General features: G+C 40.5%; 4 protein-coding genes across 16 annotated transcripts; 2 read left to right on the top strand and 2 right to left on the bottom strand.

Moving 5' to 3' along the window:
- The first annotated feature begins 335 nt into the window (after positions 1-335).
- On the top strand, positions 336-2269 carry LOC124305052 (calcium load-activated calcium channel). Of its 2 annotated transcripts, XM_046764024.1 has the most exons (4): positions 336-873; positions 976-1053; positions 1623-1942; positions 2058-2269. In XM_046764024.1, the coding sequence occupies exons 1-4, from the start codon at positions 813-815 to the stop codon at positions 2148-2150; spliced, it is 552 nt and encodes a 183-aa protein (XP_046619980.1). In that variant the 5' UTR covers positions 336-812; the 3' UTR covers positions 2151-2269. The 2 variants fall into 2 exon arrangements, with proteins under 2 accessions (XP_046619980.1, XP_046619979.1); XM_046764023.1 differs by lacking the exons at positions 336-873; positions 976-1053 and adding an exon at positions 1079-1305.
- Positions 2270-2408: 139 nt separating this feature from the next.
- LOC124305035 (DNA (cytosine-5)-methyltransferase PliMCI-like) lies at positions 2409-9741 on the bottom strand. Of its 3 annotated transcripts, XM_046763985.1 has the most exons (15): positions 8815-9738; positions 8257-8620; positions 7855-8187; positions 7477-7629; positions 6897-7356; positions 6578-6777; positions 6035-6452; positions 5369-5698; positions 5105-5256; positions 4700-5034; positions 4206-4317; positions 3933-4082; positions 3682-3848; positions 3325-3565; positions 2409-2715 (listed from the first exon to the last, which is right to left on the bottom strand). In XM_046763985.1, the coding sequence occupies exons 1-15, from the start codon at positions 9555-9557 to the stop codon at positions 2473-2475; spliced, it is 4401 nt and encodes a 1466-aa protein (XP_046619941.1). In that variant the 5' UTR covers positions 9558-9738; the 3' UTR covers positions 2409-2472. The 3 variants fall into 3 exon arrangements, 2 of the variants coding, with proteins under 2 accessions (XP_046619941.1, XP_046619942.1); XR_006908305.1 differs by lacking the exon at positions 2409-2715 and having other exon boundaries at positions 3443-3565; positions 3682-3861; positions 8815-9740; XM_046763986.1 differs by lacking the exons at positions 2409-2715; positions 3325-3565; positions 3682-3848 and having other exon boundaries at positions 3941-4082; positions 4206-4303; positions 8815-9741.
- On the top strand, positions 2639-13978 carry LOC124305039 (centromere protein I-like). Of its 3 annotated transcripts, none has more exons than XR_006908307.1 (16): positions 2639-2733; positions 9825-10004; positions 10071-10196; positions 10380-10529; positions 10651-10739; positions 10921-11051; positions 11330-11516; positions 11611-11717; positions 11780-11934; positions 12056-12259; positions 12362-12468; positions 12553-12872; positions 12992-13109; positions 13242-13415; positions 13624-13780; positions 13874-13978. XR_006908307.1 is itself a non-coding variant. In XM_046763996.1 (15 exons), the coding sequence occupies exons 2-15, from the start codon at positions 9953-9955 to the stop codon at positions 13690-13692; spliced, it is 1989 nt and encodes a 662-aa protein (XP_046619952.1). In that variant the 5' UTR covers positions 2639-2733; positions 9825-9952; the 3' UTR covers positions 13693-13978. The 3 variants fall into 3 exon arrangements, 1 of the variants encoding a protein (XP_046619952.1); XR_006908308.1 differs by having other exon boundaries at positions 13624-13785; XM_046763996.1 differs by having other exon boundaries at positions 13624-13978.
- Positions 13804-18436, bottom strand: LOC124305042 (endonuclease/exonuclease/phosphatase family domain-containing protein 1-like). Of its 8 annotated transcripts, none has more exons than XM_046764001.1 (8): positions 18066-18434; positions 17570-17689; positions 17340-17494; positions 16747-17070; positions 15866-16155; positions 15500-15718; positions 15030-15279; positions 13804-14925 (listed from the first exon to the last, which is right to left on the bottom strand). In XM_046764001.1, the coding sequence occupies exons 2-8, from the start codon at positions 17601-17603 to the stop codon at positions 14557-14559; spliced, it is 1641 nt and encodes a 546-aa protein (XP_046619957.1). In that variant the 5' UTR covers positions 17604-17689; positions 18066-18434; the 3' UTR covers positions 13804-14556. The 8 variants fall into 8 exon arrangements, with proteins under 8 accessions (XP_046619957.1, XP_046619958.1, XP_046619960.1 ...); XM_046764002.1 differs by having other exon boundaries at positions 17588-17689; XM_046764004.1 differs by lacking the exon at positions 17570-17689 and having other exon boundaries at positions 18326-18436.
- Between the last annotated feature and the right edge of the window lie 1478 nt (positions 18437-19914).

Genomic DNA, 19914 nt, shown 5'->3' with positions numbered 1-19914 from the left:
AATAATAACGTTAAAATGAAATTTAAAAAAATTGATGTGCTCCAGCACGTGTGGAACACACTATAATTTGTAAACTCAGCCTGACAATCAGGTAAACTATAATACCTTATCCGTTTTTTGCGAGAGGCGCTCATAATTATAGTACGTCAATTATTTATTTCACGTTTCAATCAAATCCGAACCAAAGTTTCAGCTGTTTTCAAATCTCGAGCAGTGGCCACCAGTAACGTTGACTGAAGATATTATACCTATATCTTCAGCCAACGCCAGTAGAGCGCTGCGACACCTGACACGACGTGAGTGCGCTGCCACTGTAGCAGATAGCGCTTCAAACTAGGATTATGGTTGTCGCCTTACCGATGGAAAGCTCTGTCAAGATGCAGATTCCGACTGTCCCTACCATGTCACTACCAGGTCTGGTGGGGTAGCACCACAAATATTGCTAATGTAATATGTAATGGAGAATGGAGATAATGGCTGATTAAGATATATATTATCTGATGACTGACGAATTGCATGGTCAGAAAAACGTATATATGGATCTGATTGAATAATACGTGCAGGGCTTATTTACGAAGCTACTCACGTCGTTATCCATTTAAAGGGCAAATAAAAAAAGGAGAAAATAAAACTAAAAAAATTATTACATCGTATTGTCGCGCACAGTCGCGCATGTTCTCTGATTCAAGGGTACCCCATAACCAAGTTGAAAAGAATAAGGTTTGCAGCCTAGTACATACTTTTCGATACCTTCTCGCTATTTTCTATCACTCCAACGTGGTGAACGAAGAAAGGCTAACGGTTTCCGAGAAATGTGGGCTGATACAGTGTTAATTGTATTTATCAGCGTGTGCACTGCACTCCTCGGAGAAGGTAAACATCGTTGACATCAAATTCTGACTACGGTATTTTTTACTGTACGTTAAGGTTTATACATGTCCTCAAAAATCATTGCCCTTTATTTTGTTGTTCAAGGTCTCACCTGGTTAATGGTCTACAGGACGGAAAAATATCAGAAGCTGAAGGCGGAAGTAGAAAAACAGAGCAAAAAACGTAACATCTCTAAATAAGACACAGCCTTAACACTGGCAATTCGTACTATCAAATGAACCTATTACATGGAAGGCTCCAAATACGCCAAATGTTCGAATGTCGCGAATTTTTCAGACAGAAATAAAGTGTCCGAACAAGTTATAGAAGCATCCCAAATTTTGATGAGTAGAATTTTTTGGTCACTCATTCTTCAAAGATTAAAGATACCTGTAGTGCGAGTTGTACATAATGTACCTGTTGCGATTCCGGAGAGTAATACGATAATTGATAAAAGTTCTACAATAGTATCACATAAATAATCTGAAAAAATCTAACCTTTTTTTACGTGACCTGGAATAATCATTCAGAATGCTCAAATTTCGATAAGCAAATTGTCATGGGCGAACCATTGATGAAATTTCAAATACAGGTTCAGTCTGTAATGCGAATAGCTACAGTGTAATCTTGAACTTGCCTTTAGGTTAATGTGTCTTTTCTATATACATTTTCTATAAGTGGATGTGCTAATATATACGGAGGTGACTGCCTCTGAAAAGCTGATAACAGAGGTTTCGCTTGATTCTTTACAGTTGAGAAGAGGAAAGAGGCGCATGGGGACTCATTGGATAAACAGCAAAAGAAAAAGATTGAACGTGAAGAAGAGAGACTCAAGAATAACAATCGTGATTTGTCCCTCGTTAAAATGAAGTCTATGTTTGCGATTGGCTTTGCTTTCACCGCACTTTTGAGCATGTTCAACAGTATCTTCGACGGTAGAGTTGTTGCCAGGCTCCCCTTCACACCCATCAGTTGGATACAAGGACTGTCACACAGAAATCTACCGGGCGACGACTACATGGAATGCTCTTTCATATTCTTGTACATTCTCTGTACCATGAGCATTAGACAGGTATACCATTCGCGATATCAGCTAGACTGAATAGATTTCATTGAAATGTATGTTAAATGAAATGAATCAGATAAGCTGTGCATTAAATCTAAATTTGTCATTACTACTTTTACAGAACATACAAAAACTCCTCGGCTTCGCCCCATCAAGGACGGCGAGCAAGCAGAGTGGTAGTATCTTTGGTCCACCGCCACAGCAATTCAAGTGATCCAGCTCAGAGTTTGCAGGAGAAATGTGTAAATGAAATAAATTGTTTGAAATTACGTTATATGCGACTTTGTCGGTTCACAAGTTGTCACACGATAAAATTGACAGATCGATTCCATACGTTTTAGTTGTTTTTTTTTTTTTACTGAAAAAGACAATTCCTTCATTATTACGTCATAGCAGGCACGCAGTATAATTAAATTGATATGGGAAAAGCAACTCGCAGTCTTTGAGATACTCAATAATATCATAAAATCACCTCAACACCCGTCACTCATTGTTTGTTTAAAAATCACAAAATATTTGTCGGGTTTCTTTTCTGCTTAGGATTCAACCTTGATACCGAATTCGTTTGCAGTCTTCGTTCGTTCCGCTTCCCGTTTGTGATAACACTTTCTAATCTCGTGTCCTATTGCTGTTCCCATCGGTGGGGGAACCGCATTCCCCACTTGTCTGTGCTTGTCAAGTACGCTGCCAAAGAACCGATACGTGTCCGAGAATCCCTGTGATCTGGCACACTCTCTGACACTGACCACTCTAGTTTGTTCAGGATGTAAAACTCGACCCTGCGGTACAGAGAAAAGGTAAGTGGAATAGTACATTGTGCACTGAGAGCAAAAACGTGCGTTTGCTCGCTACGTACAAAGTAGAGGTTCCCGTGGTAAAGCCGAGGGGTTCTTGACTTGACTATATCCATTATTTAAAAGTTATACGAACATTTCATTGCTAATTCTTGAGATTACGTATTTAAAATGAATGGTTACCGTATTTTTCCGAATTTTTCAATTTTCACCAAATTTCTTGTTTGAAAGGAACACTATCGAGATAAAGCTTCCTCTTTTAAATCTAATCCCTCATATTTAATGTCATGATTCTGGATTTTTATTGAATTTTTAACTTATACTCTGTTCAACAAGAAAATGAAGACGTAGATTGTTTTACATCGAATTAGAAATATTACAAACAATGCGAAATTATGAAACATTTTCAATCCTCCGCGTTTCACCAACCGAGAATCGCCCGTTTTCGATCCTCCCCAGCGAAGCGCTCGTTTTCGCTTCGCTCTTGAAGAAAAGTCATTGTACAAGTCACAGTAAAAGTATGTACACGTGTACAGAACTTAATTCAGAGTAGGTTTAAGCACTAAGTAATGACGTATGAAAGAAACTTGTCACCTGTTTGCCCATTGGTTCAGGATTCGTGATTGTTGTACTAAAAAATCCGTCCCATTCCAACCGTCCGTAGAGACCGGCCCAGTGATTATGACGGTTTCCTGTATGAGGCAAGCACCACGGAATGAGTGTATTGAATTGCCTATCCATTGGGTCGCACATCTTCCCTGTACAGCAGCTACAAACTCCTCGGTAAGCCCCCGTTGAACTTTTGCCAGCTTTTTTATCGTGATGCGTATATTGTCTGAAAGTTGAAGAACAGTCAAAGATAGTGTCTTCCAGACTCTAAGACGAGCTGTTTGGAAACTCTGGACACATTCGTCATTTTATTTCATACCAGGTAAGATATTCGATGCTTACAATTTCTTGGCGAAAGTCCCATCGCTCAACTTGAGGATGATATTTGGTAGATCTCTCCAATCTGAGCCACTCGCCGTTGGAATATGAGCCATTCGAGCCTCGACAAGTGGTGCCATTTCCTTACAAATATGATCCTTTAAGGCTGGCTGATACTGATATCCTCGCATCTGCGGAAAAAGCCTTGAATCAGTATGGATAAAATTTCTTCATTTTTCTCTTTAGTTCAAGCTAAGACTTTGACGTTTTTCTACCTTTCTCTGGAAATGTGAAAGTGCCTCGCCGCCATATGGCATGGTTTCTTTGTTCCAACCATTTTTTATGTCTGGCAGATCGGACATAGCATCTCGAACGCTGATCGTTCTATACGGCGCTGATTCTGTCCACTCGCAATTCGAGGAATACTGTGAATAAGGAGTGTATTAAGTCCAAGTAAGGTTTTGCTAACGCGAGTTATTCTTATAACACTCGACATTTATGACTGGTAGTAATGTGGCAAAACAGGGATAACAACAAAAAAACCTTACCTTCTTATCGTCTACAACGACACTCAATTGACAGGCACGTTTGCTGAACACGTGGGTCGGCTCTGGATATTTGGGAAGTATCTCTCCAGGTGCAGCGGCTAGAATGACCAGCCTAAATTACACGAAATTAGTTTACTGGTTTAAAACTGCACAGTTGAAGATCGTAATAATCAATTCAGAATAAGTTCGTAAAATATTTAGGAAATGTGCAGACTCCATTTCCTACCATTCATAATTCATATTTTTACACTTTCAACTATTGCGTCTCGACCGGACAAAATAGGTAATTATTTAAACTAACAGTGAGCTTGCAGCCTAGGGAGCATATGTAAACGTGATAACTAAATAATCTATAGTAGTCCTTCGACTCGTGATCGAATACGAGAACTGTCGATTTATCTGCGGAAAAATAATGGCAGAGGCCGATTATTTTGCAAGAATGAATAAAGAACTAAGCGTTGATGCTTGAAATTCAATGGGTACAAGTAATATACCTTCGCCTTGTCTGCGGTACTCCGTAGTTTCCAGCTTGGAGGATCCCATAGGTGCACTGATACCCCATTCGCACCAAGCATCTAAGCGTTAACTTTAGCACCATACTCCGTTTAAATGTGACAAAGTTTCGCACATTTTCCATTATGAAAAACTTGGGCCTATAGTAATCACAGAACGACAGGTAGGAGACAACGAGAGAATTCTTGAACAGCGAATACTGCCTTGAATTGAAGCGATTCATGCCGCTGAAACCTTGGCAAGGCGGTCCTCCGCACAGTAGCTCAACTGCTCCCCTTTGCGGAAGCGGCTGGCCGTGCTCATCTTTTAGATTTCCCTGAAATAGGAAAACTTGAGAATTGGCCCATTTCACCAATTTCACTAAATGCTAACCCTTAAATACGTACATCCATAACCATTCTTAACAACCGATTGCAATCTTCAGAGAAGACAATTGCGTTGGGATTGTTTAGACGGAAAGCGTGTGCAGCTGGCTCTTCTTTCTCCACTGCCCAGCGACTCTCTGCGATGCCAGCCCTGTGAAGGCCTTCGGATAATCCTGATGGAATACATGAAGATTAAATGACTTCTATATAAAATCTTTTTTTCATAGTAAAAATCAAACTATACGAAAGCTTTGTGGAATACCATTCGTACAATCAAGTACCTACCGCCGCATCCTGCAAAAACGTCGAAAGTTTGCAGGCGTTTATCGACCAAAGGATAGTCTGGAGCGGTTTCAGTTGACGGTTTTTTCGAATCATCCTGAAGCTTTGTGCTCTTCCCTTTTCCTTTACCCTTTCCTTTGCCCTTACCTTGTTGACCAATATTTGTCGCATGCAAAGGTGGTTCTTCAAATAATTTCTCATTTACATTGTAAGCTTGGGAGAAGTAGAAACGGTTCGGTCCGGCTGCTGACCATTCTTCGATCGACTGATTCAAATTTTCAGTGTACATCAAGTAACACTTTCCAACCACTTTCTCAAATCGGATGTTGCACACTGCAGGGTATGAATATGCAGAAATGGAAAAAAAAAAAAAAAAATTAGAGCCAAGATCGGGCTTTAGAACTTGTCGTATTTTGTAGCAATGTATCTTGATTGTTGAATTATTTTAGTAAGTGATAGGTAAGATAGTTGTCGGGTCGCGTATGAGAAGTTCTCTCCTTCACTATATACTGTTGAACGGCATATAGTCCTATTGTATGCCATATAAAGCCATTTTGCTGAACAAACATTATTGTCTTTGTTTACGTTCAAATGACTCTCAGATTCGCCGATTTTAGTCAAATACATAAGGTTTATCTCATTCATTTGTATCAGGTAAATAAAACTGACCTTCGTTGCTCCAATACAGTACGTTAAGATCCGCTTGTTCCATCAGAGTATGCTTTTTGTGGGTGTTTTCTGGCCTGTACAATTTTGTAACCGTGATCCAGATGTCACTAGACGATACAAGTTTGTCCGTTGTTGAGGCATAGATCGCGCTTATATGACCGATGTGGAATGGTTCTGGTGTATCATAATTCGACCCTTTTACGTGGTCAGAAGATTTACGGTAAAACTCTGGATACATGTCTTCATCAACGTTTTCTTTTTTCGTCTTGGGCGAATCGGTTTTAGTTATACCATATCTGAATTTAAATGTTCCGGGTATCAAGTAAACTGTTGTCCCCACTCTGAATTCATCACCTTTGTAACGCACGATTCCGTATATCACTTCTTTGCTACTCTTCTGCTCGCCGCGTTCGTCCACCTGCCATAGTTTGAAATTGATAAGGAGTGAAAAAAATAAAACAATCTAAACGGCTTAACGCCAATATAAAACGATCAGGTTTGCCGATAAAAGAAGTATTTGCCGTTTCACGGCTAAAAATTGACCTTCGGTATGTTTGTGCCTTGATTTGCACTGAATCGATCGCAGGCTGCACAAAATCTGTGCATAATTTCCGGTCGCGAGCAAGTCGATGGCACCGGAGGGTCTTCGAATCTGGCAGTTTCCGCCGTGTATTGTTTCTGATAAAAAAACGTCCTTCCGTCAGTATCTTTGATATCGTCTTCTGGTTTTAATTCTTCGTTACCTAAACAAAGAATAAATAGAGCCAGCATTAGTCAAAGTAAGGAAAACATGGAAGTTGAAGTAATGCGACGAATTAGCGAATCGTTTGCATCTGCATAGATTTAACACAGCACGACTTGCCTAACATTGACCAGTTACTGGGTATCTGTTTGCGAATGACGTTGGCCTTGCACTTGACGGAAGCAAACGGAGTTTCCTCGCATTCGTCTATGAGAAATAGTTCAATGGGATCGGACGTTTCCCCCAAGACGGTATCACTGCCTCTGCAGAACCAATTTGCATGAAACAATTTGTCTCCATTCTTTGTTTCGAACATGTATACCACTCGAGCAATGTAGAGAGGTACTGCTGGGTCGCTGGGCTCAATGAGAACGCAGTCATTGGGGTGTATTTCTTCGTCACCTAGCATAACAGATTCGTAAAAGGTCTTTCTTCCATCTTGGATGATCGGTTCCCCTATCCATTTTATTTCTTTTCTAACATTTCTCAATCCCTTCGACACTTTTTGAGTCACAGTAGCCTTGCATACTGCCAACGCTTCATACTCTTCTTCGTTTTCCGGATCCGAGTCGTCTGCCTCCTGTAAAAGTATGAATACTTCAATATTCTTTTGTTTGCTTGATAATTCACTCCTTGTTTCGTCCAGTGGAGGAGAAAGAACACGAATCCAGATAGATGTTGCTAAAAGTTGATCGCTCACCTGAAGAGCCATATTTGGACATCTGCGCTGGATACAGGCTTGTTTGCTTCTTCCGGAGCCCCCGAATTTAGTCATGTCTTTGCAATGGATGCACAGGCCGCAGTCAGGTTGTTGACATGCCTCGCATACAGCACATCTTCGCCTCTTGGGACCCTGAGCAACATGAAATGAATTGATCATTGTAACTAGAAATAGCAAACTCTACAGCAATGTACACAGTTTTATTTGTCAACACGTAACAGGGATTGAAAAAGAGGTTCTTCCTGGATGGTTCTACATCTGTTTGCACATTCAGTATGCAATATCTACTTTTACACATGCTTAATTATAGATTAACAGAGAAAATACGCTTCTCAACTGTGATTTTGCTCAACTTACACCAACGCCTTTTTCCCTGTCATTTTCCTTGTCCAACTGATCGGTAAAAAACGTCTCAAACACATTTTTAACCAGGTGCGTCGTAGTGGCCTTTGTCCATGCAGGTTTTTTATCTTTTTGATATTTACGGTGTGCTTTTCGCATCGCTAATCTCTTCCCAACTGTCACACCTGCCAAGTTGACCAGTGCTCGCATGCACGGACTTGTAAGTAGCAGTGATTCTCCCGGAGTCGCAGAAGCATCAAAGGACAGAACTTGATCGCAAACGAATTGAGCGTGCCTCAAGAGAGAGTCTTCCGTGAATTTGAACAAGCCTTTGGGTGGAACAGTTGTCTGTAACAATATTGGTCTCACGTAATTTTAAGAAATAAGGAAATGTGATCGATCTGATTTAACACTCACCTGTAATTTGTTGAGCAAATCCTCGTAAGTTGGATTGATTTCGTCGAGCAAGAATTCGATTACCAACTTACTGATGTGAATCTTTTCTCTCACTGCTTCCATAAAAGGTGCATAAGCCTCCGATGGCTCCATTAAAATGTACTCTCCAAACGCTGTATTGAACCCTATAAGTGCCAATTCGCCACCATCAAACCCTGTCACCCACCACTCGTTTATCGGTCCCATGTCCATTGTTGGGACACCCCCTTCTGGATCAGGATTTTCCTCATAAATTGCTTTCATATAGCCAGAAAAGTAGAGCAGCACGTTTCTTTCTATGAGTCCAGTATCGAATGGACAAAGATGACCATTTTTGTCATAGACGCTGAAACATTGCCATTATCGTTATTGTCATTATTATTAATCAAAGATCATGTTTACTGAAAAGGCAGAGTGACCACCGAAAATAACGGATCTGTCAAAATAATGAGAACAGTCAGGATCCCCGGAATAAAACTGGTTTTTGAGATTAGATTAGTCGTCACAATTTCTTTCCTCTCAAATGTTCGGACATCATACCTGAAATGAGTGAGCTTATTCTGTGGCCTTTCATCACTCTCGTTAATCATAGACTCCTCACCAGTGAACAGCGATAGTCTGGGGTCTGTTAGAGCAATGAATTCTTCCACTGCGCCGTTCGGATGACCCTGATACAATTTAAGGTCGTCGTCAAAGAGCAGCTGACGACAAATTTGGCACTTTTCTGGAAGAGATCTGGGTTTGTCGATCGGAGCTGGCACCGCAGCCAGCTTCCCACCCTCACCCTCATCCATGTACACCTCCGAGCGGTCGGTCAACTTGATCTTCTTTTCAACGACGAGATTGTCGTCCGTCTTCACGAGGTCCTCAGCGGATTCATCCGCAATTTCGACCTTGACTATGCGGGTCAGGGGGGACTTCGGAGCCTCTGGTGATCCGTCTTTAACTTTGAGAAACATACCGTCGAGGGTGCGCTGATCCACGGAGACGGTTCCGGCGTGCCTTTTCATCCCTTTTCGCTCGGAACGAGCCGGCCGCTTCCGAACGCCAACCTTCGTGTTTCTTCCTGCCTGCTGCGACGAAGGTCCGGCTACATTTTGCTCTGGCAGGCTTCCGGCGTACCGTCTGGTTCTCGGCGGTGGAGATAAAACTCCATCCCCGCCAGGGCTACTGGCGATCATTTTATTTTTCACAGATAACCTATCATTATTCTCCACGTTTTCTACCTCTGGGAGATTCTCTTTTTCGGAAATGTCACTCGGTGATATAACGGCCGACGGCATGTGGGATTTGAGCGGGATCTTTTCGACAATCTTCACATCACCTTTCCCCACTCACCGCCGAACGCAACGAAATTGTTATATAGCAAATTATAAAATGCAAACTATTGCGAGAACCGTATTGCGAGGGCAATACGCAAATTGAATTGATGTGAACTGTTGAGTAGCGATGGTGGCGGTTGGCGCGAAATATAATAGTTAAGTATGCGTACATTCATATATACAATACATGCCTATGTAGTATTCAACAAACCCCCCCCCCCCCCCCAGTGTTCCGCACTTTACTCGTCAGATGCGGACATCGCGGACCATAGAATTCTACGAGGTTAGCTATCTTCGCTATGACAAGTAAAACGAGGAGTAATGCCGGCTAGATTTAAATTAAACAGCCTGGAAAAATGACTGCAGAAAACGTAGAGGTGTACACGTCTTACTTAAAGAGATGCAAAGGTATGTTGGATCTATCTTCGTGCCTGTGTATTATGCTTTTACTTTCACTGGTCCAATATTCTGCAGATGCTGGAAAACTGCTTGCTGGATTTTCTGAAATGCTAACGATGTTAAAGGCTGAAGTCTCGACCAGTGGTCTTCCCGACGACCAGATTCAGCTCTTGATTTACATCATCACTAAAATCACTATGGGTATAGCTTTTACACAGTCGCTCCACCTGTGTTTTTAAGTTCCTCTGCTCAGTTTGTCGTTTAAACGTAGGGTAAAGAAACACGAACAAGTAGAGCAGCTTTACCCAGGTTCCGCTGTAACATCCCACACAATTGGGCCATGGTAGATTGCATTTTTAATCAGCATTACCATTTTCTTTTTAGGTAGTACACATCGTGCAGCTTTGATCAAATGTTTGATCCCTATCCATAGAATGACCGAAAAGATTGTCCAAGACATTGGGTTATGGTTTATATCGACATCAAAGAACATCCCAGTTCTACCGGGTATAGCTGTACTTCAATGGTTTACTGGTATGTCACGGTTAATTGAGCAGTCCGTAAATTCAATAACTTTGGAATTTAAGCCAATTTATTCCGCTTCTTATTTAAGTATTTCAATAAGTTTGGTGCTATCAATCACCCTTATTTACAGGTCTATTGAATTATGGGCTTGTCGAAGCTGTGACTATCAACGCTTTCTATGATGCCTTTTTTTTCATCCTCGTGAAGAATACAAAATTTGTGAGATACTTTTTTCCTACCAGTGAATTTTTTGTGTAGTTTGCTCGTTTCTGTGTCTAATTTTTTTAAATATTTTTTTCCTTGCATAAGGCAGGCACCTGAAATCAATCTCAATGCATTTAAAATTAATACTAGACTGCCAACTAAAAATAATGTACTTCTTCTCTATATTTCGCCGTAGGAACCCTTCGTTGCTCAACTAATCTATGTTTTAACTAAGCCTGAAGACGTCACCCGCAGGCAGGTGTCGAGAATTCTTAAACTGCAATCGCAGTACGCAAAACCCAGGAAACATCTGACTGCTTTGTTGTCGTAAGTAGATTCATCTGAAAATGTTGCATTTTATTGTAATATTCTCTTATGATTATTTACCATATTCTTCCTATAGGATGCAAAGTCTGGAAATAACCTGGATTTATTCGGATACCAAATATCAAACAAAAATTCTGAAATGCCATACCTTCTTTAGTTAATTGAACAAAAATGTCAATGATTGAAAGATGTCAAATATTTCTTAGAATCTTGCAAGTGGTTATGCATTTATTTATTTATTTTTTTGCATAATTATTGTCTGTTCCAATACCGTACAGATTGTTCAAGTCTTACAAACCAGAACATGTGCCCGAGAAGATTCCAGCGACAAATGTCGAAAGTGCTTGGAAGCGACTTCCAGAATCTCTGAGACTTGACCTTCAGGATGCTGCCAAGAGGTGTGACGCAAGTCACTTGACAGCGTGGCAACCTGACTTAGTGTGGAATCCGGTAACAAGTGGCGAGGTAAGAAAAAACTTCATTGCAATCATGTAAAATTATTATTAAAGGATAAGTTAACTATTCTCATCAGAGCATGTCTGTGTGTGCTTTCACATAGCAATCAAGGAAACAGCGAAAGATGCCCATCCCAACTGTTAGCTACATCAATATTGGCTCGAGTATTTCAAAGGAACCGGATGCGAAGTCAATTTTCGAAATTAGAACGTAAGTGTAAACCGAAGGTCAGGATGGAATCATAAATCGAACTGACCAAGTTGTATTTTCAGACTGGATGAACTTGGAAAGCATCAGCTAAGCTTGGAACTACCGTGCAACGCGCTGTCGCTGTTAGCCAACAACGCAGGCTTACATATTCTGACGTTTGCATCATCTGACTATCAGAGTAGATTCTGTTACAACCTGTACAACACCCTACAAAATGGTGATAAGATGTGTCTTCTGTTGTGAACTCAGTAGAAACAGATTTTTCTTCAGTCAGATAGATTTTGAAGTGGTAAAACTGAGCACACTAAAACTAGCCTGTAGGTAATCTCTGTTCTCAGCCTTTATATACGAAGTTGGAAAGTTTTCTTACCAAGACCGTGAACGACTACTTTTTATGACCGCTCAACTGTCGCGATATATGCAGCAGGAAATCATTCTTGTCTCACGATTCCTAAAAAATTACCTGCCATTTTGGAATACGAGGGACCACCGAGACAGCATTTTCGCACTAATCCAGTGGATCACAATCTCATCGTTTACCGGTAAATCATATTATTCTGAGTAAATTCGCCTTTGCATTTCAATTGTCATCTCAATGCATCAAACTAGATATGAAATGATGTTTAAACTGTCTACTCATCTAGACGTACACAGGAACATCCTTTTGCCCCTTCAAACAATGTGGGAGTCTTCATCGATCAACGTTAAGTGCGAGATCCTCACGACTCTGAGATCAATGTTGACGAATCTTGTGAGTATGCAAAAAATTCCCTCCAGATTAACGATAAAGTAACGTAATTTACCTAGCTAATTTCAAACATTTATACCTTTGCAGTTCATGAAAAATGAATTCAAAGATAGAGATCTTGGACAAGCTCCACTTTTCCTAGAAACAGATGCACAAAGTCTAGACATTGCGGACGTTATAGATCCGCTGATGAAATTCACGAGTGATCTAATTGTTTCGGGTCTATACAGCGAATCAAACAATGGTATTTTGGTCTCCGAGGCATTAATTTTTTACCAGCATGTGTCTGAGCTTGAGAAACGCAGTGACCTACCATGCTGGACTATCTCACCATCAGTCGTTATTTACAGTGGACTTGTCAGTCGGAGCATGGCCATTTTGTCAGGAGTCTGCGCTTTGTTGTTGAGGTAAGATAAATGGATGAATCACATTTCGTAAGCTTGCTTTGTACTTCCAACGTATTTGGTTAGTTTGTCACTTGAAACTCACTAACAGTTAATCAGGACGAAAAATGTACTCATTCCAGGTACCGTGGTATCAACGCAAAACTCCGAGAACTCAACCGTCGCGATCTTTTTGAAACAAAAATCAAAATAATCGACACATACGCCACTGACATAGCAAAGAGTCTGTTGTACAATGAGGTTTGTACTCGTACCTATTCACTGACATTAACAAAAATACGTTCTGTGCAGTACAATGAGTTGCCGAGGAAAAAATCTTAAGATCTGTTTAAACATTACTTACGAAAGATGAAACTACAATATATTCGGTAGGCATTTTGTGAATCTGAGGACCGATGTTTTCTGAGGGGAATCCCTGAACCTCTACTGCTCGACTTCAGAACTTCGTGTGCGTTTGACACAGCACTCAACATTAGCAATCATTTCGCCATTTTGCCCTACAAATTTTCACTAATCGATATGGGACTGGAAATTGTAACAACAGAGGTAAGAACACTGTTAACTTTCTCAATGACAACACGCAAGAATTAACGTTTTCATTGAGGTAATATGGGAATATCTTTACGTATAATAAAAATTTGTTGTTGAGAAAGAAAGCACGTTGCTAAAGTTCACCAATGACTTTTCCTTTCTCATGCTCTGTTCGTTTACCGAGTTCTCTTTTTTCATGTACATTAACCGTGTCTTTTTACAGGATTGTATCAGCGTTGCTGAAACGTACTATCCAGAGGTGGCTAAATTTCTCCAGATCATCAGTGAATAGCTCGTAGCAATAAATTCATTCAACTTAAAATACTTACTTATAAGTTGGCATAATCAGGAGGCAATATAATACCCTCAAACTTATCAGAGTTGAGGGAGTTTGTACTCACAGTTGGATTCCAGAAATAGATTTTATTTATTTCAATATTTTATTTTAATTATCTCGTTCTATCACACAACAGAGATCAGTGAAGACGATTGACCAGCATCGTGGATTTCATTGGAATTCTCAACTCCTCATTTTGTTAAGTGCCCACAGGCGAAATAAAAATTAATCAACAAAATAACCAAAGAAAAATATATACATATACTTATCTTTGTATGTATGTACATATGTATATCACATCCCGTACACTCGTCGTAACTTACAATTAGCTTTTGTTTTTCAATACTCCCCGTGAAGACTACAAAACTGATTGTGAACCAAAGATCAACCAGACAACGTCTCCGACACAAGCGGCTATTTTTATCACACAACCATGCATAGGTATAAGTGTTTATACAGACGATTCAATGTTTATAGAGCACTAAATGCTATGAAACACTTGAGATGGAATAAGCGAGGCACCTCAATAATTTGAGTATGGAACTTTCCCGTTTGCCTAAATATTAGCTGCATTGCAAATTACTTTGCAATCATACCTCCTAAACTTATCAACATTTATAAAATGAGCAGAAGAATTCAACTAAAAATGAAAAAAAAAGAGAAAGAACAAATGTTGTACCAGGAAGATGATTGATCAGACAGTTTGATCCGTTATTGGAAAAGTCTCATTGTCAGAGAAAGCATGAAGTGGATCTTCCTTAGCCTGTAACTTGGCGCGTTTTTCTCCGGGAAGACTGCCGGATGGGTAATGAAATGTTATTACTCATCCAGCTGTGAATATATCTGGCACCAAACCGGGCAGTGGGTTGAAACTGCGCCACCCCATTTCCAACCTCGAGGTATACCCAGATGCGTTAGACCCTGCTTAACGATACCTGAATGCCCGGTTCGCAGCACCGCTCTGGATTTACGGCTCCATGCGATATTATCGTTGAAAAATAATTCTTCAGGATGAACCGCTGTGTTTTCGTTGCGCGGTAATTCGAGATCAAGATCTTCCACGCCGTTCATTGTGGAAAAATCTCCAAGCACAAGAGTATTTTGGAATCTGCAGTAATTGTCTATTGCCCTTCGATCCCGGACGCCGTGCAGTGCCGCGTTCACAACCGTTATAGTAACCTTGTTGATCTAGAAATGAAATGAAAAATAAAGTCAACTGGAATGTAACTAATCGAAATTGCTCGTGAGTTGTTTGCCTTTCTTTTCGGAAATAGTCACATTCAAGAACCCACGTGAAATGTCGCGCAGGCAGCGGCGGGTACTGAATCCGCCGCTGCCGACGACTGATGCTGAAGGGATATACGAATTTTTCCATCTGTATCCCATAGGATAGCAAGGCCTTGTCCTAAGTATATGGATCGCCAAACCTTGCGATTTCCTTGCCAATCGCGAACCCGTTTCAGAATTGGACTATTCAATTCCAGCGTTATTTTAGCCAGGGCTTCGCTGCTCTCAATCTCTTGTAATGCCAGCAAAGATAATCTGTCAACAGAAATTGAAATTTGAAGGTGAAACTTGCTTCGATAGAAAAATTGGTAGAATTGACGTGGCACAAGCAGTAAAGGGAACCAAGACTCATCGAGTATGGTGAGAACGTTTGTATCATCCTTACAAACTTTCATCAAACTATTCAACCTATATACTATGTTATACAAACGATATACTATATCACCTATTTGGCATGGCGATAACTTGCGCTTACCTGTTCTCAAGTATAGTCCGACATATAACTTCTCGCACACCTGGGTTGCAAGCTTTGTCAACGCTAAAACGCTCTAGGTTCCATGTGGCAATCCTGAAGGAGGTCCTTCCCTCGAGTTTGGTAGAATAATTACTGGGCGTCAAAGGCCGAGGACTGGCAACACTGAGTAGCTCCCAAATTTCATCTTCAGTTATTCCTGAGCTCGTTTCAATGTCATTGCTGAAACAATTCGTGTTGCCCTGAATCTTTCGATTAATCTGTATTCGGCAGAAGGTTTGCCTCTCTGATTACAATGTCGACTGTATAAGATCATAAAAGCATCACACCCTGGAAGAATGTATTAAGAAATGTTCTCATTAGACTCACGTGACATGAGCACTTGGATTTATTCCATTGACTCCAGGCACCTTGCTCGAAATTCTAACCACACCGTTGGAAACAGGGGTACTTGTCATTTGTGGATTGGTACCCAAAGAAGACGATGTACCGTTGCTAGGGGTTGGGGTAACGGATCCATCCGAGTCAACGACGATCTTTAGATAAGGCTTAATTATCGCCAACCGATGCTTTCCAATCCCTCGGACTTTTGCTAGTTCATCAAGCGATTGATAAAATCCGCGCCTGTGTCTCCTTTCAACGACGTTAGCTGCTAATTCCTGCACAGATGCAAAGTTGATGTATCATGTTAGGGGCCATCCATAAATTACTTCACACGAATTTTAGAACTTTTAAACCCCTCCCCTGTCCTTGTCACAAGTTGTCACATTTTTAGAACCCCCTCCCCCTGATGTGACGTCACAAATTTTTGAAACTTATGCATGTATTTAAAAATAATCAAAAGAAAACAGTTATTTTCATTTTTTTCACTTGCATTACAACGCCGCTTTAGAAGTTAAATGTTGTTGCGTGAGAGGTAATCTTATAGCGAGAGTGTTAAATTATTAATAAAAATGTCGATCAAGTTCGAAAATTTTAAAAATTTTCTATTCACATATAAATTTCGTGTTTTAGTATTTTAAATTTTAACATGTGACGTCACAAAGCTTTTGACCCCCCCTGCCCCTTGTCACACTATGTCACATTACGGTGATACCCCCCCCCCATTATCGTGTGACGTAATTTATGGATGGCCCCTTAACAGTTGGCATAAATTTTGTATTTGAGCGTACATTTTTACCGGTAATTCTGGGTTTGAAACTGTCTTGCTAGCCGTGATTCAAGTGAAATTTTAGAGAAAATAAGCATACCTGATTCAAACCTGGGATTCCTTGCAATGCAAAAACACTCGCACTATTGATATCCAGCAAACTCCCCGTATTCCCCGAAGAGTTCAAGCTTATGGAAGCTTGAGATGAACTTGTGCTGGCATTGGCGGAAGCTACGCAGATCTCAGGTCGAACCAATTCCAATTTATAAGCTCCCACTCCTGAAACTAAGACCAAGTCTTCCACCCTGTGAAATCTCCCTATCGCCTGTCTATGACAAACTATATTCCTGGCCACTGCCCTGCTTATTCCTGGCAATGTCATCAATTCTTCTTCCGTAGCTGTGTTCAAATTCATCCGGTCAACCTAGGCAGATAATTATTACTGAATAAACTGTAAGCTGTTAATAATGGTAACAGAGTTTCATTGGTAAACGGCAAAAGCTTGCACCAAACTATCAAAAAAAATGTTCTCTCAATTTGCGTGTTACTTTAGCAATCGCCGAGTGCAACTTAAATTCAATCGATCACTAGCTTTAGTCTAGTCTGATCTGATAAGATAATAAGCGTGACGACAGCAAAGTTTCTATCTCTCTTGGTAACGATTCGCATGACTATGGACAGTGATATTTATACCTTAAGACCCTCATCATCATATGCAAATGTGTGCGACAGGATTTTGCTAGGTTGAGAATGTTTTTTTCCCAACATGCTAAGGGTTGCTCGTCTGAAATTTCGACCACGTCCCCGATGCCCATGGTGCGTACTTCCGTTTTGGCCCATTTCATTGACTATATCAGTATGTTGAATGTATATAAGTATATTGACGTATAGCCGTGCATATACAGATTTATACATATGCATACATGTACGTATTTGGCTACCTATGTATGTATGCATAGATGTGCATGTACAAAGGTAGATTAGTTTCACATTATCTATTGCCTAACGGAGGGAGATAATACGCCGATAGGCATCTGATAATCCTGTAATAAAAAAAACATGTGTATTTCCCCTGTGTCATAATTAAGCATCACAGGTGGGTGAATCTATGCATGTATGTAACGTCTGTATGTAATGTGTGCAGATTGCCAAATCACATCCTATTTACTGCTAGGACATCCGATAATTTCAGTCCGAATATACCATGAAATCGAGCCTCAAAGCATGAGTGGGGGGATGATATGAGAACGGAAAATAATACCAAATATGAGACGCGTGAGGCAATGAAGGTCAGTTTTTAGGGATTAATAACATTGATTTATTATGGACGCTTCAGTCACTCGTGCACTGTTCGATTTCATTTTACTTAGTGGGTACATACATACGTAGCTATTATTAAGAATGACCAGTCGAACTTACATGACTTTCCGTCTATAGCCTTCCACAATTCAACTCCGGTTTCTCAGTCGAAGTTGTTGTTCGGAATTAGATTCACCAATACAATACATTTATACTTGTTTTAAACCAGAGAAATATGTATCACTGCGTGTCGTGCATATCGGTATGTACTGTGTAAATGCATACATAGATGGCAACATATTAACCAATTCTTGGAGTGGACTTGATTATTTACGTATGTATGGATACGTACGGACGAACGAGATTAAATGCTTAATCACCTAGCTCCCCCTCCGAAATGACAAATCTGGGCACGTGCGACGCCCTGCACCTTGCTGTCCGTCCGCACAGCGATCAGCCCGATTTCACGAGTGTAGTAAAACTACAACCAGGTGTATTGTAATCTGCCAAGTGCGCGCCATCCCACTGTAACATCCGACCGGAACGACCGTATGTTTTATCGACTATTATTACTGCATGTTACTTTTATCAACTAACCAAACTCGAAATACGAGAATCTTGTAACCATAAGAAATTAAAACAACTGTCTAACTATTTGGAATATCCCTAGATGGAAATAACTATGAAATTTACTAGCCGAGGCTTAAAAACCATGTTACGAGATCTTCGTACTACAGAGAACTATAATACTATTATGCGTTATTATATATCATATTAACACTATAATTAACTAACACAATTATACCCAATTATTATATAGCACTCAACAATGCCATTTGTGCATTTGGAGCTGAGAGCTATACTATAAGCAATATACGCTTCACTATATAGCCTGGAGTATAGAAGACTGTAAAACCATAGATAAACGCATAACCAATATAATGTAAAGATAGCACTGCTGCAATAACCCACAAAACCAGAGACTGCAAAACCATCAAACCGTGAATGCTAATTACCCAGCATGAACTATACCTTATTCCGCAACGCCGTATTGTAGGCAACACGCGCTACGTTTTGAAGGCAATGCAGATCTCCAATGTGGAACCATACAGAGCCTTACCTAGAGAATACATTAGGAAACTTACCGACGAAACGAAAACGTTCTAGAAGCTTCCAAGCCGATTCATATCAATATAAGAATGAACAACTACAGAAGGGAATCATATACAAAAGCACACATGTAAACCTGCTCTAAAGCTATGAATCATCAAACTACTAAATACTCTAAATCTGTTAAGATAATTATAACACAAACAACTAAGGATATTCGCAGCAGCGCGATTCTAATAATGTTAAACAAATAACAAACTATGTTCATAAACAATAGCTATTGTACTCCAGGTTAACAACGACAGTAGTCGACTATAATACATATGTAATTCTATATAGATATAGCTGTAAAACTAACAAACGACAGGTAACCAGAATGAAATATGGGCTTTGTAACGAACAAGATAGCAAAAACATTAAGAGGTAGGCAGGAAGAAGTTAAGTGGCTGAGGGGCGCCAGAAAGGGGGCTGGCGCCACAAAAGGGGCTGGCGCCACAAAGGGGGCTGGCGCCACAACGAAAAGCCCACGCAGTTCGGAGAACTACGGAACCAAGTCCACGCACCTACACCACCGCACCAAACAGCGATACACCATACGTAAAAACCTACGATATAGTAATAGCTAAAGAACTAAGATAACGGGCGTGTATGCGCGAGGATGTCGTGACCTAATTAGAAATTCCTAGAAAAAGAGGGGAGGTGCGCAAAGGTGACCAAAAAACTAGAGAGGGGGATCGTTCTGCGCAACGATCGACCCCTATAAAAAGGGCGACCGATCACTCGATCGCTCTCTTGTGTTTCTACCTCCAGATTCGTCATCTAGTTCCGGTACAGTCTCGCGGTAAAATCCTTTAGCCTT

Source organism: Neodiprion virginianus, chromosome 5, assembly GCF_021901495.1.
Source record: "Neodiprion virginianus isolate iyNeoVirg1 chromosome 5, iyNeoVirg1.1, whole genome shotgun sequence".
Taxonomy (NCBI): domain Eukaryota; kingdom Metazoa; phylum Arthropoda; class Insecta; order Hymenoptera; family Diprionidae; genus Neodiprion; species Neodiprion virginianus.
The sequence above is the reverse complement of the archived record's forward strand: the minus strand, read 5'-3'. Positions and strand labels throughout refer to the sequence as shown.